General features: G+C 39.9%; 1 protein-coding gene across 6 annotated transcripts in view; it reads left to right on the plus strand.

The window, feature by feature from the left end:
* The window catches only part of RHOT1 (ras homolog family member T1), a 46822-nt gene that overhangs the window by 1003 nt on the left and 20782 nt on the right, over nucleotides 1-25037 (plus strand). For 4 of the 6 annotated variants that reach the window (XM_044983026.1, XM_044983031.1, XM_044983027.1 and 1 more), the window contains exons 2-10: nucleotides 9933-9991; nucleotides 13166-13247; nucleotides 15531-15574; nucleotides 17918-17971; nucleotides 18473-18525; nucleotides 19827-19935; nucleotides 20273-20374; nucleotides 22870-22968; nucleotides 24097-24205. In XM_044983026.1, coding sequence (XP_044838961.1) covers nucleotides 9933-9991; nucleotides 13166-13247; nucleotides 15531-15574; nucleotides 17918-17971; nucleotides 18473-18525; nucleotides 19827-19935; nucleotides 20273-20374; nucleotides 22870-22968; nucleotides 24097-24205 — 711 coding nt within the window. Of the gene's footprint in view, nucleotides 1-494; nucleotides 577-9932; nucleotides 9992-13165; nucleotides 13248-15530; nucleotides 15575-17917; nucleotides 17972-18472; nucleotides 18526-19826; nucleotides 19936-20272; nucleotides 20375-22869; nucleotides 22969-24096; nucleotides 24206-25037 lie in introns of those variants that run through there. The other 2 variants (XM_044983029.1, XM_044983028.1) reach the window with 2 other exon arrangements.

Consider the following 25037-nt stretch of genomic DNA (forward strand, 5'->3'; position numbering starts at 1 on the left):
TTAGAGGGGTGTGGGGGGGGGAGGCTCGTCATTAGTTCAGTTTTGTATTTATGGGTGGAGAGGCGAGGGCGGATTCCTCCCCTTCCCAGGGCTTCCCGCACCTCCTGCCTTGGAGATGGGGTCATCTCAAGGCAGCCTTCTGAGGCTGGTGACCAGGAGCCTTGCTTTGTGTGTGTGTCACGGAGACCATCCTTAGTAAGATATAAAATCGCACCCTCCACCCCCCATCTGATGCAGACTGCCCTGCCCGCAGCTGGCAGATCTCTTCTCCCTACCAGAGTGAAGGGAGAATAGGTAGCTGAGTGCCACGGGGATGGTTCAGTTGTGCGAGTTAAACAGCTTAATTAAAACCACACCAGGAATAAAATAGATAGTGTAGGAAGCTGTGTGTATCCAATTAGTTTGCAATTACCGGCTTGAATTCTTACAGCTCTTTGCTAGGCAGATACCCAACTCATAGCTTATCACAAAACTTTGCATCATAGCTTGCATACTCTTCTGAGCTGGCCATTCCAAAATTCTTGTCTCTGTCCTATATTCGGTGGTGGCCTGGCCCAGGATTGAAAGTATAGTAAGGTGTTTTTTATATTCTGAATATGGAAATTGCAAACACTGCGTTAAATACGGTTATCAGATGGGCACTGTGGTCTTGTGGTTAGAACAGGGGATTGGGAGTCCAGACTCCTGGTTTCTGCCATTGATTCATTGTGTGACCTTGGACAAATCCCTTGAACTCTCAGCCAAACATTTTAGAAAATGGGTGTCTAAAGTTAGGTCCCTTGGTCCATATTTAGACACCTAAATCAGGGGCCTAAGTTTCAAATGTGCTGAGCCCACAGTATATCCCACTGAAATTAATTTGTAAAGCACTTTAGGGTCCTTGGAAGCAGAAGCACTATATAAGTGACAAGTATTTTATATAATACATAATTATATTAAGAATATAGTTCTTGCTTGAGAAGTACTGCCAACATAATTTCCCTGGCAACTGTAGGCCTAGCATGGTTTGTAAAATTATTCCATAGTGTGGTAGGTCCTGTGTACATTGTATGGGGAAACTTTTAGGGCCTTTCTAGAGAACAGTGTTACAGCATGGTTCTCTAGAAATATGTTAATATGCTTTCAAATCTCAAGGTAGATAAAGGCAATACATGGCCAGATTTTAAAATAACAAGTTTATTTGGCTTTAAATATATTATTTATTCACTTGACTATACAACTGAATTTTTCCTATGTGACTTCTTTTCAGAACCTGTCCCTAACCTAGTTTCTTTGTTACTAGCTTCTGTAACACAACTGTGACAGGTACTGCTGCCTGCCAAGCTGACTTGCTAATTCACAGACAGTACAGAGTTTAAAATTGGGTTGAGTCTAATTGAAGCTCACTCTGTAAGGAAACAGGCAGCGAGTTTTAAATTACACAGTCTTTCATATATTGTCATTGCATGGAATTATCAAAAATCTGTATAGCTAGTGAATTAGATGGAAAACATACAGGATAAAGTCATGTAAATTGTTAAAGATGGTCATTGTTGTACAATATTAGATTAAATGTTATATAACTTGCAGAAGACATGTTTATAATGTGAGAAATGAGGACTCTTCAGAGATTAAAAACATGGCTGGGAGAAAAACCTAATTCCAAGGTCACTAAATTGAAAATGTGCTTAGTGTAATTTTAGTAGAAAAAACAACCAGAATATTTCAATGTCACAGATCTACAGTAATGAAAAGTTGAGTATTTTGGACTGGTTCTGCTACAGTGATTTAAGTACAGATGCAACACAAGGCTCAGTTCATATCTGATAAATGGGCACAGATCATGTTTTGTAGGTGATATGTGTTTCTGCATTTCAAAGCCTAGTACTGATCTGAAAGCACAGGGGTCATTTGACTTCTATATTGAGGGGGCAGAGGCAGCTCCGGTTAGGCCAGTGGGGCTGTGTGTGGGGGGCAAATTGCACACCTTCCTGAGGCTTGCAGTTTGGTGGGAGGGGGAGAGAGGGCAGTGCCTTCCCAGCCCCTCCCCCCAAACTAAGCCTATGGCTGAAAGTGTATTGGGTTGCTGGGGTATGGATGTTTTAAGAGATGCCAAATTGATGATATTGGGAACTGTATTGTGTCGATAATAACACATACATACAGCATGGGTTGTTCGAACATCTCTACCAATATTCCTCATCTGTTTATTTTTTAGGGACTGTTTCTAATAGAGGTGAAAAGTTAGTTCAGTCTACATGCTCATTTGATATTGGCTTGTCAGCTGAAACTGCCAGTTATATTGATGGGAGTGATTTTTTTTTTTTGTGTGATGTGGATACATCCGTTGGACTGGAACCACAATTCTTTTCACCTAGGCCAAAAAAGAGCCATCAGATGATAATGCCAGTCTGAGTCAGATTCAGATTGTGACATAAGGTGTGAAAACCCTTGCATCCTAATGTATCGCCACATTCATTCAGTCCCCATTGCCATGGTTTGCATTTTGAGGCTTTTTTTTTTGGTAAACCAAATACCGGGATCCAAAACAGCCAAGCTGTCATGAATCTTTAATAGCCATTAATTTGCTGAGACGCTCTAGAATGCTGTTTTTAAGCTTCATGATGTGAGAGGTTTAACTGTCATGCTCAGAAAAGAGAGAATCCAGGTTAAACATTTCCCAGTACCACACAACTTTATATAGTAAATCTAACCGACAGATAAGCTATTATCGCTAAGACTAAATAAACAATAAAACTAAATTGGAAAGATAAATGTTCAACCCAGATTTAAGCAGAATAAATATAGTTTTCTGCATCTCAAGCAGTAGAACTCCAGAGAAACAAGACAGTGGAGGTTCCACCAGATTAATCATTCAGGCAAATTTTGCCATGACACAGATTTTCCTAAGCCATTCTGTAAAAAAAAAAACAAAAAACCAAAATGGAACCCAGCCAGGAATGTTATACATAAAGTCAGTGAAACATTCTGGACCTAGAGCACATAACACCTTATGAGTGAGATCTTTAAAATTGATGCTGCGCTTTTTCTGCAACCATTTTCTTCATCAGTTAAAATTATGCAAAATCTTATCCGCTAAACCAGCTGTTAAAGAATTGCAGCAGTCTAGTTTTTAAAAAAAGTAATGGCATTTCCACTCAGTTATTGGAACAATAGTTCTTTCCTTGCCTGCAAATAACCCAGCTACTACCATGAGGTCCTGGTCCATGGACTGGGGCTCCTAGGCACGATGGTAATACAAATTATTATTATTATTATTATTAATAATCCAGAGATCCCCACCCCTTCATCCTATGGAGACACCTTGCTTTTATTACAGTTATGCTCCCCTCCTTTTCTAGAAGGGTGTGTGTGCAACCTCTGAGGCCAATGCAAATTTGCTCCATGAATCAGCTGTCAAGAGGCTCATGTGTAGCAAGAGGTTGATCTCTCTTGTTTCCTTCCCTCAGCTGCTTTAATAGCTGGCAGACTGAAGACCTTATGCTTAGGCCTTTCATGAGTAATGACTTAATGATTACACAAAGCAACAGGCCTGCTTACAATAGACTCTTGTAGTTAAATGAAGGAAGATTGAGACTAAAATTAACAGAATATATCAATATTCTGTAAATAGCAAAGCAATTTGTAGTCACACATCTATCTTGAAATATAAATGTAGATTTCTTCTTGTCTGATGAATCTGAAACAGTTTGGTAGTTATCAGTGGAAATAGCTGATAGTAACTTGGAGCCAAGATGAGAATTAGGTTCAACAAAAAAACATTTCTGTTTCATTAGAGATAGGAGTTTAAGGAAATTACCTGATATTTAGGACTGGGTATTGCAAAGATATGTAAGGATTGATTGCCAGAACTTGATACATTTGTTAAACATCTAGTAGCTGGAAGTAGAAAATGGCAAGTAGACCTGCCATCCCAAGCTGTTGAGAAGGGATGAGCTTTCTTCTAGGGTCCTGCCTTTGGTTCCTGCTTGGGAGTTCCTACTAACCAAACCTGGTACCAAATATGGAGTTTGATAAATCTGAAACTCGAGCCTCTTGCTGCAAAAGAAGGAACACTCTCTCTCTCTCGCCTGGCAGCTACAAGAGTGGGAAGGTGGGTCCTCACTTTTTTCCTGGCTGCGGAAGAGCTTTTCAACAGTATACATCTCACTCAGCCTCCAGGTTTTTGCCCTCTTGCCTAATGAGTAATTTCATTGCCTGCATTTGTTGCTGCAAAGAGCTTTCCCACTAGGACTCGTATAATATTGTGAAGCTGACCAGAGTCTTATTAATTTCCTTCTTTGACTGCTTGCAAACCAATGAACAGAAGCAGAGGCACTGGTGCAATCTGTCTGCAGACTCAGGAAGATGACATTGTGTCTGTTTATGCTTGGTTCAGATTTGGCAGGTTTATGTTTGGAAGGCTCTCTTTGCAATATAAAGAACTAGAGAATTTGTAAAAAACGGGAAAGTACAAAGCTTGCAGATATTAAAGATTCAGTTTCACCCACTTGCCAGAGCAAATATCTTGCTCAGTTAGAGCAAATTGGTGACAGCATCAAGTCCTGGTGACAGCATCAAGAGTGCAGCTAGGGAATACATAATAAAATAGTTATTTTCTGTTCAGTTTCTTATATCATGCTCATCACCATCGTATCTTAGCATCCTCCAAAGATAAAACTAATATAATGACTAACATAGGTCTGGAGTGGTTTCTCATTTCCACTTCTCCAGGGAGAACATTGTTCATATTTCCAATGGTAGTATAAATAGCATGTAGTACAGAATTAAGTATTGTTGTATGGTACATTGAACAGGATCAGTAATAGTAATGCACGGTTCTAGATAGAAAATTTCATCCTTTTATCTTTGTTTTTCAGTTTTTGCGAAGAAGCTGTAATTTGTTTATCAGATTCAGACAGAATCAGTTATAGGGGTACTGCTATTTTTTGGGGGGGGCTCTGTCAAATATGCCTCTTCATGCTCAAATGCTGCAGATTGTAATGACCTCTTACCTTAGTCATCATGCTGCTTGGCTCCGTTGTGCTGAAGCAGCATTACTAGAAACAGCAGGTTTCTTCTGGAAATAGTACATCAAAGGGCAGGGGGTCCAATGACAATGGAAGGATTTTTTAAAATACATCTTTAGCAGGATCCTAAAAATCGCCTACCCTTATTCACACAAGTGGTCCTAGTGGTCTCATTGGGGTTACACTCATGATTAAGGACTATTCATATGTGGGCACAGTATTGAGTCCTTAATTAATAACACATCCTATTTTTAATTGAGGAAGGGAAGAACAAATAGCTTATTGTCCCGCACATTTAACTAACTATAAATAAATTGTATGAATTTCACACAATATTTAGTTCTTTAAATTGAGAGCCTGCTAACGTTTTTCATTAATTTGTGATCACGTTGATTTTAATATGCTTGTTTCTTTAAAAATGTAGCTTTTTTACATTAGTCTATGTCTAAAAAGTGCATCAAAAGCTCTTTAATAGTCAAAGTATCTTTGCTAACCACTCATACAAATAAGCTTTTTAAGTGATTCAAAATAAAACAGCTGTAACTGGCCTATGTTAGCCTTGCATATAAATCAAGGAAAATAGTATGTGCTCATCCTCCTATGCTATGATTATACTAATAATGTTTTATTTGCCTGTCAGAAAAAATACTTGGCCCAGGCAAGGGACCAGTTAGAATTTTGCACCTCTGGCCTATGTCGTAATTGGTGATGTGAGGATAAAACATGGGTGTGTTCAGAACAGTATACAGCTCAAGGGAACAGCATGTAATAATGGTTTGGCTCAGAAAAGTACGTCTCACCAGAGCACAGTTGCATCTCTGGATTAAGAGACCTATATTGTGGGTGCCATCTTGCTACTTCCCCAAAGTGAAATGGAGATGGTAGCACTGAAAAGAACTGCAGCGGTTCCCTGTATTACTCCTGAGGGCTTTCTGCACAAAACATTCAAAATTCTGCACCAAAATATTTTAAAATTCTGAAAATGTTATTTGTCAAAATAAGGGTTCCGCGTGGCATTGGGGAGCACAAACTGCTGGCTGCACAGAGGCGGGAGATCACTGGGTAGCCTCCCCGCCCCTCTCCCCAGAACCTGGACTCAGCAGTGAGGTTGCACCCAACCCTGACACAGCACAGGGACCCAGCCTGCCCCAGAAATACCTCAGGGCCCTGCCCCTCTGTGTGGGCAGGCAGGCTCAGCAAAGCAGGATCCAGGTGTGGAGGGGCTTAGTGTGAGGAGATTCAGGTGTGGGTTCAGAGGATTCTGTGTGGGGCAGTCTGGGTGCGGGTGGCTCAGTGGGGGATCCGGGTGCAGGGGGGATCTGGATGCATGGGGGCTTATTGGGGGTTGTAGGTTCAACAGTAATGGGACGCTGCAGGGGAGTCCAGGTGAAGGTGGATGGGGCTCAGTGGGGGGGATTGGGTGTGGGGAGGATAGAGCTCAGTGGGGGATCTAGGTGTGGGGGGCTCAGTGCAGGGGTCCAGATGCTGGGGAAGTGGGGCTCAGTGGTGTGGGGATCCAGGTGCAACTGGTTGGGGCTCTATGGGGTGGGGATCCGGGTGCGGGTGGCTCGTTGGGGTGGTCCAGGTGCAGGGGGAGTGGGGCTCATTGTGGGGGTTCTGAGTGCAGGGGGTGAGCCTCAGCGGGAGGGTCTGGATATGAGGGGGTCTGGATGCACGGGGATTGGGTGGATGGGGGAGCAGCTCTCTGTATAGGAATTCCTCCCTCTGCAGCTTAGGAGTGATGGGTGTAGGGAGTGAGTGAGAGAGAGAGAGAGAGAGTTTGCAGAGCTTCCTGTAGCTGGGGGAGAAATCTGGGGGTGGGTCAGACCCAGCCCTGGATGCCATGCAGGGGAAGAGGGAGTCCCATCCTCCCCAGTCTAGCTGTGACTAGCAGCTGAGCCCGGCGTGGAGTAGGAGCCACCAGATGGGTCTTCCTCAGTGCCGCCTCCTACCCCACAGTGATTTACCTCTCTGCTGGCTACCCTGGGCACCCAAAACACTGCTGGGGAGGGTCGCATCACCGCTTTTGTGGCTTTCCTTTGCTTCCCCATCAAAAAGTCATTTTTCTGCAGGGAAGCAAAGAAATCTGATTGGGACATAAATTCTATGCATGTGCGGCAGTACAGAGTTCCCCCAGGAGTACTGTATGCACAGTAGCCTCCCTTCCCAACATAAATTTCTTTGCTTTTCTTAATTTTTTGAAATAAACTACTCTTTTCGGTGAGGAAAAGGGACTCGCGTATGGATGGCAAAAGGCCTTTGTTACTATACCAGAAAGAGACTGGAATAGGTTGTTAGAGTGTAAGTTTGACTTGCTCCTCATTTTATTACACACCATTTTCTGCACTGTCTAAAATAACCGAACATAATCTGTCTCAGTGTAGTTGCTCCCTGCACTGGTATTACCATATGCAGTTAAGGAGATCAGCTCAATACAAATACAACTAACGCCAGCCCTAAAAGACTGCAGTTAATAAGATAAGCCTATATTTTATGTATTGCTCTAACAGACACACTACCCTAAGCCTTGAGTGGCGGTAGGTAGATGAACACATGTAACATCTTGCCTGGTAAGCACAAATACCAGGGGAAATGATATATGAATAGGATAAAAGTAAGTCTTTAAAGTTGTTAATATTATAGTAAAGCTTAAAAGGAACATTCTTGGCAAAACTGTAATAAATTAGTCTCTTTCTTCCAATACAAATGTTGGCAAAAGTTTCATGTAGTTCCAAGTAATTGCCTCAAAAATCTTTGAAATGAAGGTTCAAAGAAGAAATGCAGTCAAAGCAACATAACATTTTAGGGACTCCAAAATGAGCAGAAAGTTAGTATGCAGTGTTGTTGTAGTCCTGTCAGTTCCAGGATATCACCCACCTTATCTCAGAAAGTTAGTGGCAGTTGAGGGCTTTCAGAAAACGAAGTAATCAAGCAGTTTCATTCACTTCCCACAAAATTAAAATCAGGAATGCCAGAAGCACTTGCACCTTAAGAAGTCCAAATGTGATGATGTAAAAATCGCAGGTCATGGGACACTGGCCAGTTTATGTGGCACAGAGTAGAAACTGGGATCATGACCATGATGTTTTCATTTTTTAATTTCTGGTTGCAAAAAATTCAGCAGTGCTTGTTGTTTTTAGAACAATTTATTTTTTTATTAACAAAAAAATAAGCTTCTTCACATCATGAGGCATTTTGCCATCTTTTGTAATGTCAAAGCAGACAAAATACAGTTTGTGAAGACTCTGGGTATGTCAATATTACAAGCAATACAGCACCAGAGCTGCAACTATGCAGCTGTAGCTCAGACACTTACTACAGTGATAGAAGGGATTTTTTGCCCCCTTAAGAGGCAGTAGCTAGATTGACAGAATACTTCTTCTGTCACTTCGCTGTACCTACAGTGGGGGTTAGGTCGACCTAACTACATCACATGGAGTACGAAAACATTCACAGCCCTGAGTGAGGTAGCTAGGTCAACCCAAGTTTTAGGCCTAGACTAGGCCTTAGTCCATTGTTCTTAGTCCAGCAAGAGCCATGCCCTTTATCCCAAGGCCAATAAGAATCTGGGACTGAGGTGGAATCATCATGTCAAGAATAACTATAGTATAAAAGTAGAATGACAGATGTGAGATTCCTAACCTCTGATCTGTGGAGAGCTGGCTGGTCAGATAGTACTTGCTTTCCTCATTTCCAACTGCTAAATTGCATTAAAAGAAGTTAAAAATACATTAATGCTTTCATAATATTTATTATCAATGTAAGTAATTGCTGTAGTCCACTCTATGAAAAAGTTTGGGGATCCTTGTTATATATGGAACAGCATAATATTATTTGGAGGACTATGCAAGTTCCTTTCAATAGCAGCCTTTGTAAAACTCTGGTACTTGGTAGACGGGTCTCCTTTTCTCCATCTTTATACAGTAATTACTAAAGGTCATGTCACTATTCACTTTAGAACATGGTACAACAGTAGCCTAGTTGATTAAAAAGTCAGCACAGAATCTAATCAGTAATCTGAGGGTCAGCTCTGATTTGCCCAGTAATAGCGTATGGTACTTGGATTAAATATCCTCTTGTAATGAGCAGAATTCCTTTCTGAACTGTGAGAACCTCACTTTTTACCTGGATGAGTTGAGACTAATGATCATATACTTGCCTCTACTTAATGTTTTCCTTGTGATGAAGCTAGCCATGTGAAACTACCAGGATCTTCTCATACAAGAATATTTAAAATAATGAGAAATCAGAGAAGCACAAAGTCAGCTAGAATTAACTCTTCTTACCAGTATTTTTTTTTAAACTATACATCAAAAGAGTGCTTAGCGTTTTGGCAAAAATAGGAAAAAATAAACTAACTTTAGAAATGGCTGTTCATAAATGATTGCTCCCTGTAGTATATTCTTCACTGTCCAATCTGGTTTTATTGCAGACATCCCTGCCCTTCCATCTTTTTTTAATGCAGATGTCACTTTCTTGTTACGTTAATTCTTTTCATTCCTTTCCTTCCTGAATTCCTATGCTAAAGTAAACGTTCTATATGCACGCCCAAATATTTTCAGAGGTGCCTCATATTGTAGTAATTTGAGGCTAAATCCTGCTCACCTTATCATGTAAAGCTGGACAAGGCAAAAAAGATTTGATGTTTTGTTCCTTTAGCTGAAAAGTTTAGGCATGTATTTGAAAACACATAGGAGACGGACCCACATTTCTTTACCAGAAAGGTCCTTAAAGCGACCCTGTGAAGGAGCTGAGGACCCATGTTTAGATTTTATTAAAAGAGACATTTTTGTTAAAATTTTAATATTGGAAGTTGTAAAATGTTTTTAAAATACTTCCCATCTTGAGATAGAACTGTAACTATTCAGTGAAGCAGAAGGTTAAAACAAATATTCTAATTCCATTATTTTTTTCCCTTCACAGCCAGAGTTGGAAAGACATCACTCATTATGTCTCTTGTCAGTGAAGAATTTCCAGAAGAGGTAGGACATCCCTATTTGTCCTCTAAATTGTGCTTCTCTGCTAGAAAAGCTACTTACCAGTCACAAAAATGTGCATGTAAGTTAAAGTTAGTGAATTTGTAATTTTAAATCTATCAGTGGACTTTTTAATGTGGTGCTTTTCTTATTAAAGTATTTAAAAGGGTAATAAAAGGTATTGGCTTCTCCTGGAAGAATGACTTAAACTGATTAGAAACATTTCTGTATGGAGAACAGGAGTCATATTTAAGTTACTTATTTTTGCTCATTCTTTTCATATGCTTAACTGAGCTCACACTTGTTCTTATTGATCCACGTACGCCTGAAGTGTTAGTCCTTTAAAAATAGTCAGAAAATTACATAGGTCAAAAGAAGGGAATAATGGAGGAAAAGATGTTGAAGAAGGAGAAGGGGGGTAATCTCTGCCGGAAGGCATTACTTGTAAAAACGTGAACATCTAACTATATAAATAAAGGTGAAGAGTTCAGACCTTGTCAAGCTGTATAGCCCTTGCAGTAGTAGTTAGTCAGTATCTGTAATTAAGAATGACTTTGCATTGTGTTACTTTTTGAAGCATGTTTTCATCACCCATTGATGTAAATAATTGTGTCTAAATCTTTTTCAGATAAATATAGAAATGGTTGGGTTTTATTTAGTTGGTTATGGACTGGATTATACTAAAACATTTTCAGGCTATTCCTTTGAAAAAGGTAGCAGGCAATATAACTTGTGTCTTATTGTTAACACTCACTGGATTCCTTTTCTTGGCACGGTATTAGGGGAAAGATAGCTTATCATCTGTTTAAGTAAATGTTTAAAGTTTGGAATGTGGGACTTGAAGCTGGCCTCCTATACCATGAGCGTTCACTCTTTAAAACTGCAATGTCGTATTTCCTAATGTACGGCAGTATATGTCTGAAGTCCAAGAACAAGGCTGCAAAAGTTTTAATATATGATTACATTACTGATGTCACTACTGGGGCTCCTGGCCATTGCTATCCCTTTAAGTGAATTGCAGCACTATATGACCTTTTTGTCTTTATACAGTAGAGTCCACTTCGACAAGTACCTTTTTAAAGGAAAATTTCATCTACACTCAGCACAGCAATCTGATTGCTGAAAACAGCAAAGATGATTTCAGACCTAATTGTATCATATATAACTCTTCAGAAGGACTTGCTGGAATCATGCATGTGTTTGTTATGCAGCTCAGGACTGTGTAGATGTGTCATTGGGGTAGTCTTATTTCATGCACCAGGTGCTGCCATAATCATCTTGGCAGAAATGTGACTATGGTCTGCAGCTTTACACAAGGCCATTCTTTGAGCAGTCAGGCTTGTTAAAAGAACATAAAGATACGGAAGGACAGATTTGCCAAGCAAAAAATCTGGTCAGTTGGATGAATTTCCTGGAGACTTAAGATTGATGTTACACCTTGGTGTTGCACTGTTAGGAAGGCAGTATGGATTAGTGGATGGAGCGCTGCACTGGGACTCAGGAAACCTGGTTTCTATTCCCAGTTTTGCCAGTGGCCTGTTGGGTGACCTGTGGGCAGGTCACTTCACCTCTCTATGCCTCAGGTTTCCCTGTAAAATGGGATGTAAAGTGGTAAAATGGGATGATGAGACTGGCCTGCTTTGCAATCCATGGATGAAAAGCACTATATAAGACTGATATATTATTTATTTATTTATTACCATGTTCCTGAATCTGGATGGGTACTATTTGGGGAATAAATTACCTGTCATGGTTGATGTACAAAATTTTTCAAAGCATTAGTTTTCATGAGTATCATTTTTGAGCTCCCTGTAAACTTCTGTAGATTTAATATTTAGCAGAACCTATAAAAAAAAATAGCCTGCCACGTGTTGTGACTTTTTGGAGAGAGAGCTTTATCTATTGCATGTCATCACTATTAGACAAGTTTGGGATACTTTGGAGAAGAAGAGTGGTTTTCATAGGCCCAGTCTGCTTCATTCAGGTCAGTGGGAGTTTTGCCACTTACATAAATGGGAGCAGGATCAGGCCTCATAGGTCATTTGTGCAAAAGAACAGAAAAATTAAAATGAGATTTTTGGCAGCACTTTTAATCTGGCATGTCTATGCAGCCAAAAAAAAACCCAAACTAACCTGTGGCAGAGTGTTTCAGAGCCCTGGTCAACTGTCTCAGGCTTGCGGAGCTTGCACTGTAGGGCTAAAACTAATAGTATAGGGGTTTGGGCACAGGCTGTAGCTTGGGCTCTGAATCGCAGCAGGAGGGGAGGGTCTCAGATCCCAGACTCAAGCTTTAGCCCAAACATCTACACTGTCCTTAGCCCTCCAGTGCGAGCCCTGGAATCCCAAGTCAGTTGACCTGGGCTCTGAGACTTGCTGCCATAGGTCATTTTTTGATGTGTAGTTGTACCCTTAAGATATGTCTACAGTGCAATAAAACACCCACTGCTGGCCCATGTCACCTGGCTTGGATTGTGGGGCTATAAATTTGCCATTTAGATATTTAGGCTCAAGCTCTGGGACCTTCCCTCTCGCAGGGTCCTAGAGCCTGAGCTCCAGCCCAGAGCTGACCGTATACACTGAAATTTTATAGCCCTGCAAGCCGAGCCCCATAAGCCTGAGTCAGCTGACACGGGCCAGCCAAGTGGGTGTGTTATTGCACTGTCGACTTACCCATAATGGCTAGTTTAGTGTAATGTCCTTGGAAATGGATGTGGAGATATCTGTACTAATAGTTGAAATAAACAAGAAACCAAAAATTTACCCATTCTACAGAATAGTATTGCTTAAATGATATATTTAAGCTTTAGGTGTAATTGTTAAATATGGTAAATTGATTTACAATTCAGACAGCAGTTTATTTGAAGGGTGCCTTGTAATAATGTTGCTTCTAATATTTTGGGTCTGAGATTTACCTGAGCCTTCCTTTCAAGTGTTTTCATAACAATGATACTCTGGCACAGCAGTGCTTAGACTTGTGGCAGAGGCTTTAAGAACATAAAGAAAACAAAAACTTTTGCTGAAAAATCTAACAATTAATAATCACTTCTATTTAAAGCTTCCTAATCTGTGGAGAAGTTTATCTATACTCTTTTTATAAACCATTGTTAGATGTTCATTTCCCTGCTTTATTGACTGTTTTTATAGAGGTTTTTCCTTCTTACTGTTTGTTTACAAATCAAGGTTCCTCCACGTGCAGAAGAAATCACCATCCCAGCTGATGTCACCCCTGAAAGAGTGCCAACGCACATAGTGGATTATTCAGGTAGTGGTTCTATGGTACACATGGCTGTATGACTTATTCTGATCCAGGATTACTTTCCTGCTTCAGTAGCCTCATCAAAACTTCCAGCTTCTGCCAGGAGCTGGAAATTAAATTAATGTTATTTTAATGTAGGTTTTTTGAGGTGTTGAGGTAGATTGACAGGGACCGATTCTGCAAACTCCACTGAGTCTAGTGCTTAGTGTTGTGAGTAGTCCCTCTTAAGTCAACAGTAGCAATGTTCTAATAAGGCCAGTGGGTGGTCTGATCATGGTAGTAAGTGTTTGCAAGGTCAGGCACAAGGCAACTAAATTCAGGGAGATCCAAAACTGCTCTCATCCCATTTAGTGAAGAAGTCACTAGAAATGTAGGCAACTTTTACATATTCTGTGTACTGTGCTATCTTGGCACAACAGGATGAGATGACAACATAGTTTAAACTTCTGTGAATTTCTTTACTCTTATTTTCATTTTTTTTAAAATGTTCCCATCTCGTCTGGTGCTTGTTAAATAAATATTAATAGGCTGAATACTGAAATCGAATAGAAGGCATAAATAAATCCTACCATTGCCCAGCAGGCAGAAACTCAAGTCAACAGTTAAGTTTTATGCCATGCCTTAAAAGTCAACAAACTCGGGCTCTGTCAGGCAATATAGAAAGCAATTCCAAAGTCAAGAACCTCTGAGGAAAGCTCCCTTCAGACATTCAAAGGCGGGGACCCAGGGCGAGGCTGCATCAGCAGATTTTCAACTGTTATGACTGCTCAGGGGTGAAGTTGACTTTTTTTTGGGTCAGTTTGTGTGTCAGTGTTAATTTTAATGTTCTGTGTCCACTAATATTAGTACATACTCTGAATTTTAAACCATACAAACCTAGGTAAGTCAAATATCGGAATCCTTTTTCCTTTGAGTCTCAATTATTTGGGAATGCTTGAGGCAATTCTACAGTGGACATGAGCCAATTCCTATGATAAATGTGATTTTAAATTATTACGTTAACTAAAGATCTTACTACCACCTTGTTTCAGGTTTGTCTTGTCATGTGAACAGTAGTGGCAGTACAGCTAGTCTTTCCTCTATTTGAAGACTTTTCTCTCAGTAGCAAACACTTCCTTGGGGTTGTGATAAAGAAGATCACTTTCTAGTAATTACCCCAAACTCTGCCCACAACACTTTTGAAGTTTGCTTCTCTGTGACAGTCTTTACAAATGATTTCATATTTCTGTCCCCTTTTGATGCTATCCTCAATTATTTCTCAGTTTAGTACAAAGTATTTTATGATGAGCTCCCTCTGGGTTTAGGATTAACTATCGCACAGCCAAGGGTTTTCCATGTTGTTATATAAAATCTCTCAGACAGATACAGCAAAAGCTCTGATTTGCTAGGAATTATATTTGCTAGTAAAATTATAGCCACCAGGCTGGAACTGGCATTTGCACACAAATTTCCAGTATGAACTTTAAAGCTGAATAATTGCACTGGCAAGACAGGCTCCCTCTGGAAAGCATCAGGGATTGGATCTGCTACATTTTCTGCGATCTCCTTCTTGGGGTGCTAAACTGATGCTGTTGTTCTGTAATGTAAATTCCAGCATAAAACATGACATTGTAGAACGGGTGGCCAACCTGAGCCTGAGAAGGAGCCAGAATTTACCAATGTACATTGCCAAAGAGCCACAGTAACATGTCAGCAGCTCCCCATCACCTCCCCCACCCCAGGGGGAGGAGTGAGGGCATGGCAGGCTCAGGGGAGGGGGCGGGAAGGGGTGGAGTGGGGGCAGGGCCTGTGGCAGAGCCAGGGGGTGAGCAGTGAGCACCCCCCAGCACATTGGAAAGTTGACACCTGTAGCTCCAGCCCCAGAGTTGGTGCCTATACAAGGAGCTGCATATTAACTTCTGAAGAGCCGCCTGTGGCTCCAGAGCCACAGGTTGGCCACCCCATTGTAGAACAACAGCATCACCCCAAGAAAATGGCAGAAAATGTAGCAGACCCAATCCCTGATGCATTCCAGAGGGAGCCTGTCTTGCCAGTGCAATTATTCAGCTTTAAAGTTCATACTGGAAATTTGTGTGCAAATGCCAGTTCCAGCCTGGTGGCAAGGGCATCAATTTCACGGCCTTTGCATTAAAAGCATATTTTTGTTCCACACACTTTGCTAAAAGTAATTAAAAATGAAAAAGGGCCATTGCCAGGATGGCTGTACCTGGAATGAGTACTGTAAAATATTCTCAGGTTTAGTTCATGATGATATAGAATATCAATGGCATTTTTTCCTGTTGCATGCAGAAGCAGAGCAAAGTGATGAGCAGCTTCACCATGAAATATCACAGGTAAGTGACTGTTTGGGATTAGCTAGAATCAAATTAGGCAGCTTCACCATGAAATATCACAGGTAAGTGACAGTTTGGGATTAGCTAGAATCAAATTAGGCAGCTTCTGCTCCTTGATTTTCCTCTGCTGATTAACAAACTTTTTAAAAAGTTTTTCACTCTAGAGAGCTTCTGGCTTGAATTATTGGAAGAGAGCCCTCCCATTCCTTTCTCTCAACACTTTCCCCACCTTCCTGTTAGAGCCTTTTGTCACAGCAAACCTTCCTCTGGTCCAGGAAGATTGGGTGCTGTTTGTTTTCTAGGAAGTGCATCAGAGCAGTTATCACTATTCGTGAGAAGGGATTGCTTTGTAATTCAAATCACGTACTCCTTTGAGGGTTGAGTGCTCTGCCTCTGCAGTGTTCCTGTATGGTGGAGAGAGGGGCAAACTTGTGACCTGGCAATGGTAGAATGTGATATTGGCGAGTCCAGGTTGAACACAGTGAAGTATAGATGGGATGGCAAAGCCCAAATCAAACTTAAATCCCCTTAACCTCTGAAAACTAGACCAACAGCTGTACCCACATAGCACCACTTCTCCTGGTTCCCATTTGTAATATTTGTCAGGGCCAGCGTTACACACAAACAGTTCCATGGGATGGGATGCTGTGCTTTCTGCATAACCATTGCAAATGGTCAGCTGTGCCTGTTCCGCTTACTAGCCTGCCCAGAGAAGATGGCAGCTCTCACCACAATATTCCTCCCCCTTTGGCAATTTGGGCTCATGTTCCTGCTTGGTTGGAAAGGAAGAAACCAGCTTTCTTTCAGCCAGTCAACCGAGGGACTGACAGCGTTTGCAGCAAAATGATCCCAGTGCCTGAAAAATCCTGTTTTTCCTGTCAACCTGTTGCATTACCCTTACAAGTGAACTGCTGCAGTAGGGTGTTTGTGGAGTTACTAAGAATCCTTCATTTCCTGCCCTCACAAAACTAAGTGATTGGGCAACAAAATGGCAAATGAAATTTAATGTGGATAAATGTAAAGTAATGCACATTGGAAAAAATAACCCCAACTATACATACAACATGATGGGGGCTAATTTAGCTACAACGAGTCAGGAAAAAGATCTTGGAGTTATATGTGGATATGGACTCTGAAGATGTCCACGCAGTGTGCAGAGGCGGTCAAAAAAGCAAACAGGATGTTAGGAATCATTAAAAAGGGGATAGAGAATAAGACTGAGAATATATTATTGCCCTTATATAAATCCATGGTACGCCCACATCTCGAATACTGTGTACAGATGTGGTCTCCTCACCTCAAAAAAGATATTCTAGCACTAGAAAAGGTTCAGAAAAGAGCAACTAAAATGATTAGGGGTTTAGAGAGGGTCCCATATGAGGAAAGATTAAAGAGGCTAGGACGCTTCAGTTTGGAAAAGAGAAGACTAAGCGGGGACATGATAGAAGTATATAAAATCATGAGTGATGTTGAGAAAGTGGATAAGGAAAAGTTATTTACTTATTCCCATAATACAAGAACTAGGGGTCACCAAATGAAATTAATAGGCAGCAGGTTTAAAACAAATAAAAGGAAGTTCTTCTTCACGCAGCGCACAGTCAACTTGTGGAACTCCTTACCTGAGGAGGTTGTGAAGGCTAGGACTATAACAATGTTTAAAAGGGGACTGGATAAATTCATGGTGGCTAAGTCCATAAATGGCTATTAGCCAGGATGGGTAAGGAATGGTGTCCCTAGCCTCTGTTCGTCAGAGGATGGAGATGGATGGCAGGAGAGAGATCACTTGATCATTGCCTGTTGGGTTCACTCCCTCAGGGGCACCTGGCATTGGCCACTGTCGGTAGACAGATACTGGGCTAGATGGACCTTTGGTCTGACCTGGTATGGCCTTTCTTATGTTCTTATGCCCTCAGTGCTTTCTGAGCATCTTAAATGCACCTTTGTATATTCTATATAGAGGCAGTTTTTTCAGTCCTATATAGAGGCAGTCCTATTCTTGGTGGGTAACCAAACTCGAGAACTGCAGCTCTGGACCAAGGAAAAATAGATAATCTGTGACAGCTCAAATGTAGATAGCTTAGAAGTCTATGTCATCATTGCCCTGGAATGTACCTCTGCAAAAAAATGATTTGGGCATTTCTTAATATCTTCCATTTCTCTGCTCTCTTCAGGCCATCAGTCCAGCTTTAAATTCTATGAGCATGCTAGGGGCACAAACACTGGCCAACAATGAAGCATTTTTTACTCTTTTGTTGTGATGTTGCTAGGTGTGCTTTTTAACTGTTTGCTGTTCTAGGGAATCCACACATTCAGGATTCAATGGTTTCTCTTTTTTCATTTTAGGCTAATGTAATTTGCATAGTATATGCTGTTAACAACAAGAATTCTATTGACAAGGTATGATGAAAACACCTTTTATAGTATCTAGCTGCTGTTTAAGATGCATCTCCTGTGACAGGATAGGCACAGTGAAAACTTTGTTCTTAAATATTTAAAGTGCATAAAATCTCACTGGAAAATATTACATGGTATATAATCTACCAATAGTATTCTTTTTCTGGTGGTCCCCATCAATCGTCTCTTTTCCTTGTTTAACAATGACACCTCAAAGTTTTCTGTTGGGTGTGCCATTCTCACAAACAAGGAGTACTGGATAAAATTCTCTTCTGATCTTGTTAATTCCATGCAGTAATAAGCTGGGAATGTTGCTATCAGTCAGCTTAGGCTTTTCCTTTTTAATTCCTACACCCTCATGGCCAAAAGTGGTGCTCATTCCAACTCACAATAAGCCCAGAAAGCAAGAGACCAGGACCAGCCATTCTCAAGTTTATTGTATGCAATTCAGTCATATTAACCTAAGCGTGCGTTTTCTTGATAAGCGTTAATTTGTTGCTTTAGGTAACAAGCAGATGGATTCCTCTCATCAATGAAAGAACAGACAAAGATAGCAGGTATGTACTGAGAGGGAGGAAAAAACATGAAATAGACCTAAATATTAAGGTGATGGGGGTGGTTAAATAACATTAAGGGCATTGTTCAGCAAAAAAAGACAGATGTGAAGTTAGTCTGAAGTAGCCTCATTGCCTACATTTTTTTTACAGATATTTTCAACTAGCAAGTGACTTTTTAACCCATCAAATATGCTGTTTTTAAAAATGTCATTGATAGCTTGCACCATATATGTGAATGCCTTCCTACTTTTTCTGCTGTAATGGCCTGCACGAGTCTTCTTCCGATGCGAGTTAGGCTAAGAGACAGTCCATGGCTTGATCGCAATGCTGCCTCCATGGCTAGGCTTCTTCAGGCACCAGACATTTTAAGTTTTGTACAGATCTATGAAATGTTGTTGGAAGCTGAGAAATTAAAGGAGAGCTTTCAAGGAAGTTCCGTGACAAGCTAAGCATGGGGGAGACAGCTTGTATTCTGAACTTCCTGCCTTTGGTTGGCTTAAGCCAGACCCTCATTTTTGTGTGTGAATTTCTAGTTTAGCTATTTTAAAAACAAAATCCAGAGGAAAAAAATTGTCCGTGAGAATGTTGTCCATTTATTGTCCATGTCTGCTCTTTCTGAGTAATCATGAGCTCCTTGGGGATCTCTTATAGTGAAGTGTGGAAAATGATTATTTTTACCCAGTGGACCAACTTTCATATCTTTGCAAGGGTAATACATTGTGCGTGTGCAGTAGGAATGACCACAAAATATCCATATGAAATTTTGTGTGTTACTGTGTATAATGGAAGCTTTATAAGTAATTAACCACACTGTTTAACTTTTCCAGAAAATCCAAAAGAAGTACAGGCGAGTCTCATCTTACGCGCATTTAACATCCGCAAATTCAGCTTTGTGCGGTTGGCAAAAACAAAAAAAGAGAGAAAAATAACAATTTAAATACTGTACCTGTAGTGTGGGCGATTCTGCCCGCCATTACACTCAATGTAATTTTGACTATACGCGATTTTTGCTTTACGCGCTGACAGCGGAACGTAACCCCAGCGTAAGATGAGACTCACCTGTAAAGCACTTTGTAAGTTAAATCCTTGCCGCATTAATTTGTTTGACACGTTATGAAATAAATCTAAAACTGCTAATTTATTTTTGTTCCTGCTCTTTACCATTGGCGTCTAGTTATTCATAGAAACAACATAAATGCAAATTGTTTACTTCTTTTGGAGTAGAGTAAGTTGCCAAATAAAATAGATATTTTCAGCTCCCTCTCATTGTAAATCTCCTTTGATAAATCTTATGTTTTCAGGCTTCCTCTTATATTGGTTGGAAACAAATCTGATCTAGTGGAATATAGCAGTATGGAGACCATCCTTCCCATTATGAACCAATACACAGAGATAGAAACTTGCGTAGAGGTATGCTCCTACATTTTGGAATTCATTCTGAGTGAATAACAAGTACGACATTGCTGCCAAGTTTATACTTTAACTTTTTCGATTGTAGTAGTGATAGAGCAACTCAAAATTACTACGTCATTGTTGTTTGTATCGCAATAGTGCTAAGAGGCTGCAACTGAGCTGGAGCTAGTCCCCATTGAGCTAGTCATTGCAAACACATAGGTCTCAATTTTTTTTTAAGGACCATATTTCCCTTTTTTTCAAAGGACCTTTTTCAGAGGACCATTTAGACACCCAAAGAAGTGGTGAAATAGTCAAAAGAGTTAACTAACTAATTTAAAGTCTTCTTTTTCAGTGTTCAGCCAAAAACTTGAAGAATATATCTGAGCTATTCTATTATGCACAGAAAGCTGTTTTACATCCCACAGGGCCTCTCTATTGTCCAGAGGAAAAAGAGGTACTTGGTTTCTTTTTAAACCAATATATGTGTCTAGTAGTAATAAACTTAGTTTTGCCAAACCCTTTTCAGAAGACAATTATGTTAAAATAGTAAAATATTTTTGCCGCCTTGCTTTTTATGCTACTTCCACCCCAGTAGATTTTTTTCTTGTTTGATTATTTCTGTCTAAGTGTTGGTCATCGTGTGCCAGCTCCATTATGCCTATAGTCTGTGACGTTAATCAGAGCCGTGACTTTTACTAAGTCTTGTGGGGGAGAATGTTGCAGGATGTTCATTTTTACTTCCCAATTAATTACACGTACAAACAATTGTAAATTGATTTTCATATTTGATTTGGTCATGGTTGTACAATTATGCCAAATGTAATCTGATAGAATCTGGTTCCAGATTCTTTCTCCATTAACACAGATGTACGTTCTAAGTAACTCTATTTACTGCAGGGTATTTACTCCAGTGTCATGGAAAGCAAAATTCTTTCAGAGCACTCTTGTGAGACTTTGATAAAGAGAGCTTCATATTTTTCTATTGTTCTGGTAACAGCCATAGCTAGTTTCTTAGTACACAAGGAAACTAATTAAATGGATTACCCGGGTGCATGTGGATTTTTATAGTAGTAATAATATAGGTTGCAATTAATAGGGACACTGGATTTATCACTTATTGTGAATTGTCACTTCATCTTGAACAGTGGAGAAAGCCACTCAGTCTCAAACATTGAGTAATAGAAAGCCACAAAATAATCGCAGCTTGACTTTGCACATCCTGATTTTGCCTGGTGCTGTTGTGTAGTGACATTGTATCACCACAGTGCAATTAGTGTCATCATCCCTTTTCTTTCTCCCTAGTCGGCAAAGAGTTTTCTCTCTCCTCTTTTTTCCCCTCACCATCTTACTTATTGGGAGGGAATTCCCTATCTTCCTTTTTTCTCTCTCACCTGGGAGCAAACTCATCAGCTTTTCCTCTCCCAGGTTGTTGGTCCATATGCTCAGTACTTTGTCTAATAGATGAGAGAGGACAGTTAAAATTACTCTGATTGGCCCCAGGGCTCTTCCTGAAACCCTCCCTAAACCAGTTGAACATGGATCAGATGCCTGTTCAATAACGGTTCACTGTGGCTCTAGAGCCATTGAAAATTGAATTTATTTTTTGTGTGGAATGTCCATTTAAGATGCCTTATTAGATTTATCTTCATTGATACACAGAAGATTCTTCTCTAGTCTGATCACATAAATAGACTTTAATTTTCGAATTAGAAGTAGAATCATAGAAACGTAGGCCTGGAAGGGACTTAAAGTGGTCATCTAGTCCATCCTGCAGTGCTGAGGTAGGATTAAGTATACCTAGACCATCCGTGACATGTTTGTTTAACATGTTCTTAAAAGCCTCCAGTGACAGGGATTCCTCAGCCTCCCTTAGAAGTCTATTCCAGTGCTTAACCATCCTTATAACTAGAAAGTTTTTCCTAATATCTAACCTACATCTCCATTGCTGTTGATGAATCCGATTATTTCTTATTGTATCTTCAGTGGACCCGGAGAAACACTGATCACCATCCTTTTCATAACAGTCTTTAGCATATTTGAAGACTGTTATCAGGTTTCCCCCTCAGTCTTCTTTACTCAAGACTAAACATGCCCAGTTCTTTCAATCTTTCCTTATGGGTCATATTTTCTAAACCTCTTATTGTTGTTGCTTGCTTGTGGATTAATGTATTATCTTAAAACATAAATATTTTAAAAGATGATCATACAGGGGCTGAGCAAGGGCATAATAGTCTAATGCAGTGGTTTTTAACCTTTTTTTATTTGCGGAGCCATTTTTCAAACAGAGGTGCGGACCCCTTTGGAAATCTTAGACGTGGTCTGCAGACCCTCGGGTCCGCGGAGCCCAGGTTGAAAACCACAGTGCTATGGTAATGACAACCTTTCACAGACCCCCTAGATAGTCTGCAGACAACCCCCCCACACTTCCACCAACCGGGGTCTGCAGACCACAGATTGAAAACTACTTGTCTAATACACCTCAGTGTATATTAGGAAAGGCTAGGAAAATGATTTTCTTCAAATTTCTGTCGTCAAATTTAGTTTTTGAAAACTTTTTACATCACAATAAGGCAACAAATACAGAGAACTATTTTTGGATATTTGTAGTTTTGGATACTTTTGGATTGTTCAGCCTGCAAAGATAGATTCAAGATTTTATATAATTGAATTTAAGGACGTTTAATATCAAAAATGACTTTTTTGTAATCTTTTTCGGAATATAAGTTTACTCTTGCCGGGTTTTGCTGTTTCTTATATTTATTAATTTTCTAGGTGCTCATTCTAAAAATCTAAAACAAACCAAACATTAAATTGTCAATATCTATTTGAATTCTATTTAATGCTCTCTTGTGGTGTTAGTGTGATTATTTTCATGTTCAAGCCAAAAAAAATAAATAAAAATGTAATTTTCCTGTGAAAGTGGGTCCTAATTTCTCTCTTGATCTGTAGATGAAACCTGCCTGTATAAAAGCTCTGACTCGCATCTTCAGAATCTCTGATCAGGATAATGATGGCACTCTCAGTGATGCTGAGCTCAACTTCTTTCAGGTAGCTCCCTACTATTTTTTTTATCACCCCCTATTTTCTCCATACTGAGTACATGGTAGCTCAGCTCTAGAATACTGTCAAAACAAGTTGAGGTGACTGGTAATGTTTGGATACCTATTTTTAATTGTGAAATTGCTCACTGGCTAGATTGTGCCATTTTAGGCAGTGCCCTGTGCTTGGGGGCTGGGGACTGACTTGACCAAAATTTCTCCTTGAGTTATAGGAGAGCCAGTACAATGGGCACTGTACCACATAGCAAATAGGTGTATTATGTACTATCCTACCTGCTGATGTGGATTTAGGGAAAGGCCATAGGCCTTGTTCCTCTTGGGAAACTGTTACCATCTTCAGTGTCTCCACTGGGATTGTGCTTTTAGTCCTGTGTGTAGTTGTGGTGGAAGTCTCTTTGCACACTCCCACTGGGTAGCGCAAAATCTTGCCCTATATAAATCATCTTTGTATTGTTAATGCCCATAACAGATACTGGGCCTCATTCTTCTTGAATGCTGGTGTAAAATCAGGAGTTATTCCCTTGAAGTCAATGGAATGACACTGGCATAAAATGAGTGAGATGAAAATCAGGTGAAATATTTCAGATACCGAACTACATTTAACCTTAAGTATTAGAGCTAAGAAATGGAATGCAGAGTTAAAGCTTCTCCTCAAACCTGAATTTGCATTATTGTGGCTAGCTATTGCTAAGATTGTAATTCAGTTGAATGTCCTGTGTTTGTCAGTTTAAACTTGCAACACTTTTCTTGAAAAACTAAAAAGTGTTTTTCTACATCCCTACCTCTACTGATTAGTGCGGGTTTAAATACAATCCTGAGGTTCCCCAGTATTGCATTTCTGTTTCTTTAAACACCTGTTCCTCTCTAGGTGGCTGTGATTCTTTAACAGTCTTGGAAACTGAAGCAAATAATAGATACTCTGTCTTGTTTTGCTCTTACGTGGGAGCAGTACCAATGAGCAAGGAACTGTCCTGCCTGCTCTGCTTTATTTTAAAGTTTGCTTGAATTGTCCCTACCATTAAATTAACATAGCTTTTAAGACTGCACTTTGAGCAGGACATGCTGTATGACTGACTTAGTATCAGTGTTTCTAATATGCGTTTTCTTTGTTTGTTAGAGAATTTGTTTTAATACTCCACTAGCGCCTCAAGCATTGGAAGATGTAAAGAATGTAGTCAGAAAAAATCTAAGTGATGGAGTTGCTGATAATGGATTAACGTTAAAAGGTAGGTATTGTTTGAAGAGAGACATTTAAAACTGATACAAGATAAAAGTCCATGTGTAATCTATTGTTAAAGGAGGAAAAAGAGATTGAAATATGATTTCAGTTTCTTGCTCCCTTGGCAACAAGAGCTGGTCATAACTTGGCTGTGGCATGGGATAAACTGAGGAATAATGGGGGAGAAGGAAATGGTGTTCCAATGGAGAATGCTTAAGGGACCAAAATGTCTGAATGTCTTTGATTTCTTAGAATCAAAGTGTGCTGATTCTAAGAAATTCCCTCTTGGGCAAATTCTATAGTTTCCATTTAGAATAGGCTATTTGGTTAGTTTTACCAGAGTGAGCATTAGCATAGATAAAAGTGTTGGTTCCCACCAGCATTTTAATGACTGCTGTGTAGATCTGTTCGGAGTAAGTGGTAAAAATTAAAGGTGATATCTTTTCTACTACTTGTGGGAGCTGCAACTGTGAAAGCAAAAGTGAGAAATAGTAGGGGGAAAACCTTATCTACACACAGCCTTAAAAAATCATGTGTGGATTGAACTGGGGGAGTAATCTCAGTTTTCAGAAAGACATGGAAAGTACTTAAGCAATTATCCTTGAATTTTGGTGTAGGGAAACTAATACATGCTTCCGTGAAACTACTATTGAAGGTTGTCATTCTTTGTATGTTTAATGGAGACCGTATAAAAACTTTCAGCATGTTACAAATTAAAACCAACCCTGTAATAAAAATGCTGGTGCTAACACTTAAGAAACAAATGTTAAGAAAATAATAATTTTGGCGATCTGATTATAGAAGTATAATTGTACAAATTGAAGGTACAGAAAAGTCAT

This window comes from Mauremys mutica, chromosome 12, assembly GCF_020497125.1.
Source record: "Mauremys mutica isolate MM-2020 ecotype Southern chromosome 12, ASM2049712v1, whole genome shotgun sequence".
Lineage (NCBI taxonomy): Eukaryota > Metazoa > Chordata > Testudines > Geoemydidae > Mauremys > Mauremys mutica.